General features: G+C 34.2%; 1 protein-coding gene across 2 annotated transcripts; it reads left to right on the forward strand.

Moving 5' to 3' along the window:
- The first annotated feature begins 6,808 nt into the window (after nt 1-6,808).
- Nucleotides 6,809-9,813, forward strand: LOC131152058 (transcription factor MYB87-like). Of its 2 annotated transcripts, none has more exons than XM_058103658.1 (3): nt 6,809-7,123; nt 8,294-8,423; nt 8,946-9,813. In XM_058103658.1, the coding sequence occupies exons 1-3, from the start codon at nt 6,988-6,990 to the stop codon at nt 9,664-9,666; spliced, it is 987 nt and encodes a 328-aa protein (XP_057959641.1). In that variant the 5' UTR covers nt 6,809-6,987; the 3' UTR covers nt 9,667-9,813. The 2 variants fall into 2 exon arrangements, with proteins under 2 accessions (XP_057959641.1, XP_057959642.1); XM_058103659.1 differs by having other exon boundaries at nt 6,813-7,093.
- The last annotated feature ends 3,202 nt before the right edge of the window (nt 9,814-13,015 follow it).

The following is a 13,015-nucleotide window of genomic DNA, read 5'->3' on the forward strand; positions in this document are numbered from 1 at the left end:
TAAGTCCAAAACATTTACACTTGAGCTCAAATAACTTTCAACTCTTTTTCTTGTCTATCCAACGAATTGAGTAGCTCCATTGCACCCATATGCATGGTTTCCTTCTCATCCTCATCCTATCCTTATGTCCCTTGTGCAACGGAAGCTTACAAGACATTGAGCAATGACTTGGGATAATAGTCAACAAACTTGTAAGGTCCTCAAATGAGAAACACACTAGCTTACCTTTACCATTACACATGCTGAAATATTGAGATAACAAAGTTTCCTTTAAAGTTGATGCCTTGGTATTTGGCTCCCATAATTTTAGGTTTGCTACTCTTGAAAGCCTTTTCATTGTTTCCACCTAACAAGCCACTCTCCTTAGGTGTAGTGGAACCCATTTCAGTGTAGTTGGTCAAGCATTCCACAACAACTTATGTAGGTGGAAATTCTTGAACTCTTTGTTGATGACATATAACCTTTGCTACGATTTCAATCTTTTAAGGAAGTAGAACAACTTGTTTTTTTAGTAACATGTCTTAGATATCTAATATCAAAAAAGAATTTTTTTCATATGCACCCTTACTATACTAGTGTGCTTAAGATCTTACGATTAGCGCCTGAGAGTTTTACTCAACATTTTCAAATAAGAATTAGGTCTTGAGTTCTCTTTTCAAATCTACCCTATTATCAGTCACATACTGTCCATTTTGAATCGCATCGTACTTTTTACACCGCTGCAACCCAATGTCATCTTTCAAGTACATATATAATGGTTATGAATACTTTTTTCTTATTTGAGTTATTGATCCTCACCACTTGAAAATATTATTCCATGGTCAAATAGGAAGTTCTCCTATTGGCCTTACAAGGCTTATAATCTTTTTATGATGATAAGAAAGTAAAGAAATTTAACATATTTGGTTAAGTGAAGTTTCAGGACTCAAGAGTGTTGATAAAAGACCAAGGTCAAGTGCTTGAAAAGTCTATTGAAAGCTTGTACTTAAAGGTAGAAGAACTTGATGAAGTATGTACTTAAGTCAATGAGGTATGAAGGAAGTCAAAGCAAATATATGAAGATATTGTAAGTAAAGCAAATACATGAAGATACTGAGAGCAAAGCAAATACATGAAGACTCAGTGCTTAGAAAGTTAGTCTTTTAAGAAGTCTCATGTAAGTATTTCAAAAGATTTCAATATGGATGCATGAAACTCTTAGGTTAATTACTTTGACCTAGATACCTTTTAAAATACTTGGAAAATATTTTTATAAGGTCAAAAGTTATTTCAAAAAGGTTAAAATTATTTTTGGAATGAAAAACAACAAAACAGGATTCTCCAAATTCACTTCTTTTTTCTATATTTGCATTGATGTGCAATTTTCTCTATCAATGGTTTTTTATCATAAAAAGGTGTTCAACATGAAAGTTGTGGGATTTTCCCTTAAATTTCTGTTGATATTAAGAACGTCCAATTTAGAGTTATATAGAAAAAGTTATGTTCAAAATACTAAAAGGTGGTTGAAGTTGACGGTACATGAGGCGACTGATCAATTGGCTGAACAGCAGATAGAATAGGCCCAGTTAGCTGACCCATCAAGCCCAGTCTACTGACCCTGTTCTGACTTAAAAAATACACCGATTTAAAAGACACAGGCGACTGACCTCGATAGTCCAGTCGACTGACCTTCGAAAAATTCAAATTTAAATAGAGTGGGAAGGTTTCCAAAAGTGATTTCTTAGCCCCCAAACTTTTTAAAAACTCAGGGAATACTCAAAGCAACTTGGGAAATACGAAATACTACTTTTTCTATCTATAAATACTTGTTAAGCCCAAGAATCAAACACAACAAAGATCAAAATCAACTATTGATCAAATTCTTTCTCAATCAAAGCATTCTTGCTAAATATTTTTTGAAAGCCAAAGCTGAGTACTTGTTGATTTAAAAGCTTATGGTTCTTGTCCTCTACTTGAAATTTTCAATCTAAGAAAGAACCCAGTCATGTACACTTGAACTTCATATTTTTGCATTGTTATTTGATTGAAGTATATTGGTTTTAAATTGTACTAATCAACTTTATTTTGAGAGTGCTCTTTGTACACAAGAAATGTTCTTGTTCTTGTTATTTTTGACGGTTCAAGATTATTGAATCGTTGGATTACCAAGTGTGGGGTATCTCTTCGAGAGGAGGGCTCTATCCTAGCTGCTTGAAGGAGTGTGTAAATGGTTTACTCCACCCGGTTAAGGGAGCGGTATAGTGAAATTCTTGGGTGGTGTGCCTAAGGTGACGGCGTAGGCGGGTATAGCCAAATCTCGTAAAAATCTTGGTGTCACTCTCGTTCCTAATCTCTTTAATTTTTTGCACATATAAATTGCGTGGATGTTTATTGAACTACTAGAAATTAATTTGTGATTGAGAATTTCAAAAACCTTCTAAGGGAGTACGTTGATTGAATCTCGCGGAAACCTTCTAAGGGAGTACGTTGATTAATACATGTCATTCATTCATCAGCTACATACTTGAATCCAATATCAAAATCAAAATCTTGGAGATTGTTGGAATTTATATATTGATTCATATTATGAAGCTTATCTTGATTGATTAAATTGATCACTTATTGAGTTTTGGTTTAATTTGCTGAAAGAAGTATTGAGAAACTTGCAAAGCATTCAAATTGATATACTCATCCATAAAGACTTAAAATTAAATTAATGCTTGCCTGAATTTATGATTGAAAGTAAAACCATACATGTGTTAAGAGTTGAGAAAGAATTAATAAAATGAGTCATAAAGAAATTTTTAAATCCCAATTCACCCTGTATTGGGAATACACCTTACTTTTCATCTCCTACTTTTTAGCATCAAGGGAACCCCCATATGCTTAGGTTTTGGTGCCCCTTTTTGGCCTAATAAGGCTTACGAATCTTATTTTGATAATAACAAATCAAGAGAACTTAACATGTTTTGGTTAAGTGATGATACTTCAGGAATCAAATATATAAATTCAAGATCAAGTGCTCACAAGCTTTATTGAAAGTTTATACTCCAAAGACAGATGGTCAAATGAAAGCTTAAAGTATCTTTAAAAGCTTGGATTCAAAGATAGAAAAATCTAATGAAACTTAAAGTATATTGGAGTTTGAAGACAAAATGGACTCAAAGAAAGATAAGCATGAAGACTTAGTGCTTAGAATGTTTTAAATCTTAAGAAGTCTTATGTAAGTACTTCATTTAATGTCGATATGGATGTATTGAAGCTCTTAGGTTTCATTATTGACTTAGAGACCAAATTTTGAAAATCTCGAAAAATATTTTCAAGTCTCAAACCAATATGGCAAGTATAAAAGTTAACAAAAGTTTTTGGAAAAAAAATTGTAAAAACATATGTTGTTGCACGATCAGGCGACTGACCTGTTCTGGTAGCAACTGACCTTTTTATGTTGAAATAAATTGGAAAAATAGAATAAGCCCAGTCGACTGGTCCTATGAGTTTAGGCGATTGATCCCATTTTGACTTTCAAATTTCGTTGGATTTTAAAAGATCAGGCAACTGACCCTGATAGTCTAGTTGGCTGAACTTTGTAACAGTCAAATTTAAATAGCGAGGAATAGTTTCCAAATTTGATTACTTGGACCCCAAATCTTGTAATAACTTGGGAAATACTCAATGCAACTTGGGGAACACAAAATAGAAGATTTTTCCATCTATAAATACATGGAAAAACCTAAAGATTTCATACACCAACAATTACAATCAGCAATTAAGTTATATTGTTTATACTCTTCAAAACCTTATTACAAATACTCTGCAGAAGTTCCTGCTGATCAAATCACACGGTTCATTGCTTAATTACTAAGAAATTCAAATCTAAGAAAGAACCCGATGATAAATTTATGAACTTCAATTCTTTCTATATTGATATTTAATTGAAGTATATTTATTGTGCATTCAATTGTACTAATTAGCTCTTTTGAGAGTGTCATTGTACACCAAATCGTTTCTTGTTGATTTTTTATAGTTCAGGTTATTGAATAGTTGGACTAGCGAGAGGGGATTCTTGTTAGAGAGATTTGTCGATGGTTCAGGGGATTAGATCGTTGAACTAATGAGAGGGGATTCTTGTTAGAGAGGTTGTAACTTTGGCCTAATAAAAAAGTTGGAAGGGAAATCCCCGTAGCGGTTTGCTTAGGGCAAGGATGTAGGTCTTGGACCGAACCTTGTAAAATACAGTGTCACTCTCCTTACCATACTCTCTTTAATTTTTTGCACATATAAAGTACGTGGATGCTTACTTAATTGTTGGAAATTAATTTGTCTTTGGGAATTGCGGAAACCTTGATTAAAGGGAGTATGTTGATTGATAAATATCAAAGTTCATTAACTTATTGATTGGTTGATTGAGTTTTTGATACAACTCTAAAATCTAAATTGTTTTTATTGCTCAGCTAACGTAAAACTTGAGAAATTCAATTATGTTATAATCTGAAAAGAAAAGTTGAATTGTTATAAGCTGATTGCAATATTTGTTCTTCAAGATATATTTCAAGAAATATTATAGTAAAGCTGAGATTAATTTTGTGAAAATATTTTGAGTTTGAAATTGAATATTAAAGTTGAAACTTAATTATTTGTCAATCTAAAAATAAGTCTTGATCTCATATTTATTCATTGATTCTGAGCTTGAATAATAGAGAAAATCTGAGAATTTAACTAAGTTGGTCTTTAATATTGAACTTGGTATAATTGTTGGTTAAAGTTCAAAGGATTCTTGATCATTGTGTTTGTGTGTGACAGCTGAAAAGAAAGATAGTTGGGATTCAAAATTAACTAAAGGAACTTATAAAAAGAGTTTGTAAAAAAATTTTTAAATCCCAATTCACCCGCCTCTTGGGAGTACACCTTACTTTTCACCCTTGTTCTTCCATCTTTCTATCCCCATAAATTTGGAATTTCATAGTGCATAAACTCCACCCATCTAGTGATGTAGTGCTTACATTGTACCACATAAGTCTTCTAAAAATTAATCATTAGGAATACTGCTACTATTTATGGATCCCTTCAATAAATTGACTTGTTCAGAAAGTTGAGCCATCTCTATAGCGATATTGTTGATTGTCTCAGCTTGAATCCAATTTGCATCAATTTTCTTGATTTTAATGTGCAACATGGTCGTTTTACCATTAATGCTTCACTCATAGCCCACGACTCACGAAGCAATTAATTGTGCCTTTATACCAACTATTATGGGTTGTACACTTCATACCTTGTGAATGACCAAGCCAAACTAGTTATCACACTAGCTTACTAGTAGGCTAAAAGTATATTATAGCCTCACTATATGTATGAACTAATTCACAACCATCCAATGCAAATGAAGCTAAAGCAGCAAGAAATCATGAAAGCAAACAAGAGTCATGCAATACCATAAAGTAATGCAAATCATTATTCATACCTCCGTAGGTAATATGTATTTAAGGTGGGAAACAACTAAGTTAAATACATTTACAAATAACTAGTGATATTTAAACACTTACACTCCTTAAAGAACTTTTTATGTTATTCTAACTCTGTTAGTAAGAAGCATTAAAATAATTAAGGAGTCATGTGCACATACTCACTATTTTAATTAAGACATCATCCCACTCAAAGAATAAAAAAACACACTAGTATTTATATGATAATTACTCATCCCATGTGCACAAGACAAGCGGTCACAAGCAAACATAATATCTGGAACAAGCTTGACTCGTGACACCTAGTTACATGGATGATAAAGATTTTATATTGCAAAAGACATTAATACAACAAGATAGAATCACTTCTATATGTCTAAGTAGTTATTGCACAAAAAGTATATATGACCATTGTCTTTGTTTTGTGCACAATGGATAAATAATAGGTTACAATTTAGAGAACTTAGGGTGTTAAATGAATTAATATGCTATGTCAATGAGAAATTAAGTTGTTCAACAAATTAGGGCTCCCATTCTTCTATCTTTTGATCCGATGCTATTCAATTTAGAGAAATTAGGGAATTCATTTACTTAGAGTTTTGATTATCTGCCTAGGCAATGTTATGTCAAAGAAAAATGTAAACGTTCTACTCTTTAATTATTTAATTTACCCTTAAGTACGACACCACAAATGATATGATACTAATTTAATTTCTTATACGACACAGAGAATATCATTTTCTAACCTAATTTTTTCATTTAAATGTTTATGATCTTTTTCATTTATAAACACTGAATTTGAACCAACTAACCCTTCTCTACTAGGTGATTGCATTTCACATGTTCAATTTCTATTATATATTTTTAATGGCAGTTAGATGAATTTTCCCAACACAGTACAACGCTAAAAATTAATAATTATTTACTGAAAATCTTAATTTTACTTTTAAATTTTATAGAAGTGTATGATTTATTATGTAAGAAGACCAATTTTTTTTAAAAAAAAAAAATTAAACATATTTTCAATTTCAAATTACATGATTTATTTTTTAACCAAGCCAAAGTAAAAAGCTGCCTTTTTTTATTTGTTACTTCAAAAAAAGAAAAAGAAAAAGAGAATTCATTCAAATGTTTATTGTTATTCTGATCTCTCAGACACACGCCAACATACATGCGTGATCTTTGACCTGCTTATTTATTAACCTCTAAGTAAATAAATATATAAAATATATATATTTATTTATTAAGAGTAAAAAAGAAAGAACTTAAATTAAAGTTAATAGTAACAGAAGTCATTAAATGTAGGGGGGGAGGCGGGTCTTACAAAGTCAAAACATTTTAAAGGCTCATCGGAAGAGAAAGCAGAAGCTCCTTGACTTGATTGCGGGCGGATGAGCGTTGTAGTTGAAGCTTACTGGAGCTTAGCCTGCTGCCTTAGCGTGTCTGGCTTTGCCTCTCTCTCTCTCTCTCTCTCTCTCTCTGATCTTAAGTCTTGAGTCTTGATTCGTCTCAGCTAGATTGGTAGTCGGGTGATCAAGGGTGGGTGGGCATGGGAAGATCACCATGCTGCGACAAAGCAAATGTGAAGAGGGGGCCCTGGTCTCCTGATGAAGATGAAACTCTCAAGAACTACCTTCAACAGCACGGCAATGGCGGTAACTGGATTGCTTTACCTCGCAAAGCTGGTCCTTTCTCTCTCTCTCTCTCTCTCTCTGCGCGTGTGTTTTAACATGGAAATTCCATTTGACAACTGATCGATCGAGAGAACTGAAAACTTTTCTTCTCAGTCATTTTTTTAAAAAAAGAAAATTTAAATTTTTTTATTTTTATGGGTCAACTGAGAATTCATACTAAGCTTCTCCCTTCTCACATCGTTCCTTTTCCTTCACAAGACTTCAAATCTAATGTCTGTAACATAAAAGTTCCAGATCTTAATCCATGAAATGTTCAAAATTTACAAATTTAAGCCAATCTCATTGACTACTCACTTTGTTGATCTCGATTTATTTTTCAAAGTCCAATTGTTTTTAATTTCTCTATTTTTTCCGAGAAACAAAGTAGAAAGCTTGAAGTTCTTTTCTTATGACATAAAAATTCTTTTCTTATGATAGCTAGTGACTTTTGGCAGTCGGCTAATCCATCTTTATAATAAGACTCATTCTTTTACTCTACTAAAATATCAAACTTTAATTTCAATCACACGAAAATCAATCTTATCAATTATCTAATATATATCTCCAAAATTTTCTATGTGAGTCGTATAATTCTCTTCTTAATTTATATTTTTGATTGAGCGAACCCATGCTTAGATATATGGTTAAGCACTTCCAATGAGAGGTTTTCTTTATTTCATTTCATTTTATTTTGAAACTTCTACAATGAGGATAGCGCTCACTCATATCTTGACTATTAAAGTTTGTCTTCTTGCAGCCAATTCATCTTATTTCATCAGTTTTCAACTTTCTTGTACCAAAAAAAGAAAATACATTATTTATTCACCTCTAGCATTTCAAAAAGAAATTAATTATCCTTGAAAAATATAACAACTTTTTAAGACGTACACCCTACATATGCAAGGGTTTTTAATGCCTAAATTCCAAATTCAATAAATTTTAAAAATTCTTTTACACGTTTAATAATTTCGATCAATTTAAATTACTCTTTTTTTTTGGATGAATTTATTTTCAGTATTAAATAGTCATATGATTTCACATTACATAACATGAATTTCATATTAATTAATTATATTTTATTAATTAATTTTTTATATGATTTCATATAAGTTTCATATGATTTCCACTATATATATATATTCCCACTAAATGGCAATCAATAAACTAGTTAATTGCATGCAGGCCTTAAGCGTTGCGGCAAGAGTTGCCGGTTAAGATGGCTGAATTACCTCAGGCCCAACATCAAACATGGAGGTTTCACCGAGGAGGAAGACAACATCATCTGTACTCTGTATGCTAAGATGGGTAGCAGGCAAGCAATTAATCAATTTATTCCTTTAATTTTTTTTATTTATTACATATATTTACTTTTTCTTTTATCAAAACACACACACACACACACAATATTAATAAAAAATATGAGACTGTTTTCAATAATCTTTTTTATGTGTTTAAAATTAAAATTAAATTCTCAATATGAGATAGTAAATGATATTCCTTCAGAAATTGTCTATATATAAAATAAAAAAGTATATTTATTTATTAGTTTAAGAGCATAAATCTTAGAAGTTGTTAATGTGTTAGTATCAAAAGTTATGAAGCATGCATGAAAACACCAGTTTTGTTCTAAGAGTTTAAAAGTAAGATAAAATTTTCAACTCATAAACAAATTAAGAAAAGCATTTCTTAAAAAACTGCACACATTTTTTTATAAAATCGAATCATTTTTTATTAAATTGGTAGTTGTTTGCCTTCAATAAAATTAAACGATTCAACAATTTCAACGCATAATTAAGTAATTAACTTTTTCCATTTATTTTGTGTCTGTGGTTAGATGGTCTGTCATAGCCTCTCAACTACCTGGAAGAACCGACAATGACGTGAAGAATCATTGGAACACCAAACTAAAGAAGAACTTTCAAGCCAAAACTAACTCCATAAACAGCAATAATACTACTCCTAAGAACACCAACTCGTCTTCTCTTTCTCTTCTTCCCTCAACATTGCCAGAGCCCGCCACTAATATTACTGCACCCAGCAACACTGCCGGAATTTACACTCTTCATGATTTTCCATCCTCTTTGCTGCCCCAATATTTAGAAACTTTATCTCCACCAACCCATTTAGAGTCCCATGGAGGATTAAGTAATGTGAATGAGTGCTCCAAACATGATCTTCCGGCTGCCGCCACCCAAATGTCGTCAGAATATGGTGCAATTGCAAAGAACCGAAGGAGCAGTACAACTGGTATTCACAGTACTAATAATTCTACAGTGACTCAAGAAGCCTGGAGCATCAATTCGGTTTCGTCTTTGCATAATGTGGGTGACAGGTGCCTTTCGCTGCCCAGTCCCGGAGGAGGGGCTGGCAAGGCGGATGGAAGAGTTTTAAGTGTGGATCAGTTTGGCGTTGGTTTCTTCGCTAACTATGATCTTGTTGATGGGTTGTGGTTTCAGGAGAAAAATAGTAATGAAGGCCTTAGCATTCCTGCTACTGTGCTTTCTCCCTATGTTCACATTAAGCCAAATGAACTTTGCCCAAGTTTTAATTATTAGAAAGCCAGTGTTAAAGAAAGTACACTAGAAGAAGTACGTGGGAAAGATGAAAGTTCTTTCATTTCTGTAATTGTATCAGGTTTATAAGCATCAGGTCGCAGGAACAAATGTATACACAGTTCATGATTAGGACATTTGCTTCAATAATGTCGTCCTAGCTTCTCATTTTTTTTTTTTTCGCTCTTACTCTCTCTCTCTCTCTCTCTCTAAGCTTTCATATGCTGCGTTGATAATAATGGATTCATATTGTGTGGGGTCTTTAACTGCATGGCTACTATATGGTTGAGGGTACTGAGTGAGATATGAGATGAGGGAAGCCATCAGCATGATTATTTCTTGCTGGTCAGAAGTCATGAAACTTGCATGGGGTCTGGACAGTTCAGAGTTAAAGAGGTTCCCCCACTGCCCAAATCCCCACCTCTCTCTCTCTCTCTCTCTCTCACACACACACACACACACACACACACACACACTTCTCTTTTCCTGAAAGCTGAAACTTGATTTTCAGAATGATGAGCAGCCCAGAGCATGGCCACCCATCTCAGTCGAACTAGTTAGTAGTGTTGATATTATCAGTTTGGCCCCTTGTTTTAATATTTATAGTGTAGCCTATGTGGCCATATATATATATATATACCAAAAAAAATTTAACAAAATTTTGGGAAATTCTTATTATTTCCTACTCTCGATAAAGGCTTTTTATGGCTAGAGAACTAGGTGTTAAGGTCACACAACCCAGAAGTTTTTTCCAGCTGCTTTGAGCATGGTTTTACCAAATTCAGTCCCTATCCCAACCTTAATTTGAAAGAGGTAGTTTCAGGTTAACCATTAGAAATTGCTAGTATCATATATGTTAGAGAATTGAAGGAGATAAAAGATTTACAAAGCACCAAGTGTTAAGGCTTGTGGATGTCGTGTGTGTGATGTACGTTATCCAGATGATGTTAAGATTATAGAGTCTAAGACTAGTAAACTCACTAAGATCGAGTCTATAGATCTTGCAAAAATCAATATACAAAATTTATAAGAATCATTAGTCAATAAAGACTCATTTATATTGTTGAGTTTTCTTCCCAAGGATAAATCAACAAGAGATTACATGTTAGGATCAGGGGAGTCGTCATGAGCAAGCTTGGTATAGATGAGTGAGAACCAATATAACTCAAAAGTTTAAGTGGTTGGGTCTTGGACTTGGCTATATTTAGGCACTAATCAACCACTTAACTTGTCCAATGTGAGATGAACTCACTAATGGAATTCTTTCCAACATTTATGCAATTGCTACTCAACCATGTGAGGGACACAGGGCCATGGGTCGGAGTCCACTCATCTACGAGATTAACATCCGTAGGATCCACCACTTCTTTTCTACAAGATCAACATCCACAAAAATACACGTATGAACCTCGAGCCTAATTCAAATCATCGGCTTTAATACCACTTATTAAGACAAGGGGAATCTGCACATGTGGACTTGATAAACATGGGTGAGAACCTACATGAGCTAGAAGTTTAAGTAATTATATATATGAACTCATCATCTACTTACCTTTTTTGATATGGGACTGTTGTGAAAATAGAGCCTCTTCCAACAATGCGCAGCGGAGTAAACATTGTATAAAGAATCACACATACATACTTGCAACAATATCAATGATGAATACATAATCATTCCACAACCATAACAATATAAAGAAAACAATAACAAAGGCAATGACAACAAGAATTACATGGTTCGACAAAGCCTACAGCCACGGGAGCAAACGACAAGAGATTTCTTTATAAATATCAAAGATTACATACTACAATGATCTTCTCTCCTTCTCTCACCCTCTCTTTCATCAAAATATGCCAAGAAGAACATATATAACAAGCCCTCAGAGGCTTCTCTTTGAATCCCCAACCGTCACACCATTCAAATTCAAAATTCAAATAATTTCTCGTAGCCAAGGCACACTCGTCGACGAGAGCAAGGGATTCGTCGACAAGTCAAAGAAGCCCACTCGTCGAAGAGTCTATCCTTTCGTCGACGAGTCTTCTACTCTAAGATTTTCTGGCTCTCGATATCTACTCGTCGACAAGCACAAGGCACTCATCAACGACTCTTCTGGTGCCAACACAAGAAGACTTCTCTCACATGTTTCCCTTCCTTTGTTTGTGATCCCACTAAGTATAAAGGTCACACACAAATATAACAATCTCTACATTGACGATTATACGCCCCTTAGGAGAACCCAAAAAAAAAAGACTGATTCTTAAACTTAAAATGCTTGGTTGGGACCGTCTCCCTTCCAATACTTAGAGACATGCGCTAAGTCCAAGCAACGCTGCTTGAACTTGTCGATGGCAGCTTCAGCTTCTACCATCAATCCTAATACAGTTGTAGATTTAACACTCGAAGACTTTACCTTAGGCTTCCAATAAGACCTTCCCACAATAGTAAACACAAAAACTGCTACAAGTCTTATATCACCAAAGCCCCCTACATAGTACTCAACAAAACAAACAATTGACGGTCCACTATGTTGCCTGCTAAAACACTCCATTACACAATAATGGAGGAACTTTGACATATTCCGAACATCATAGCCTGTCCTTGGGGTACCGAGCGGTAGATATTCCATATTGATTCTTCATAGAACCCTCTTAAGATAGAAAATGAAGTCTCCCTGCGGTTCCATCCATAAAGCCACTCTAAGATAACACCAATCTCCCTGCAGCTCTGTCCACAAAACTACCATAAGATAATACCAATCTCTTTGCAGTTTTTTCCATGCGAATCAGAAAAACAAGACCTATATTGGCCGTACCCAAGACATTCATGTCAAAACCTTTCAATAGAGTTCCCAACTAATCAGCCTCAGTCAAAGCCTTTCCAGCTAATGGCATGCCATTCACACACGACAGATACATTAATCCAAGACATCCTATCATCTTATCACCTTCTTCCAAACCAGAAGCCCCACCAACTCACCTGAGTAGTGATCTGATAGTGAACATGGGTCCACCGTGATTCTACTGGTTCTCTTGAGTTGAAACTCCCTATAATATGAATTATTTCATCTCTACCCTGAGTCTACTGCCCCACCTGCATCACATGCCCATTCATACCATGATACTGTTGACCCGAGATAGAACTTCCCGCATTTCTGCCCTAAGTTCCTAACTCCACTTGCATAACATGATTGCTGCTACTGCAGTTTTTTGGCATTTGTTTCTCTTCCTTTACCTGACACTGTCCCATGACTTTATCACCAAAAGTCAAGTCCTTGATCACTCGTTTGTTTGCTATAGGATCACCCAGCTTGCACCCACCTTCCTTATACCTCAGAAAAGTGTGCCGTCTAAA

Source organism: Malania oleifera, chromosome 3 (genome assembly GCF_029873635.1).
Source record: "Malania oleifera isolate guangnan ecotype guangnan chromosome 3, ASM2987363v1, whole genome shotgun sequence".
Taxonomy (NCBI): Eukaryota; Viridiplantae; Streptophyta; class Magnoliopsida; order Santalales; family Ximeniaceae; genus Malania; species Malania oleifera.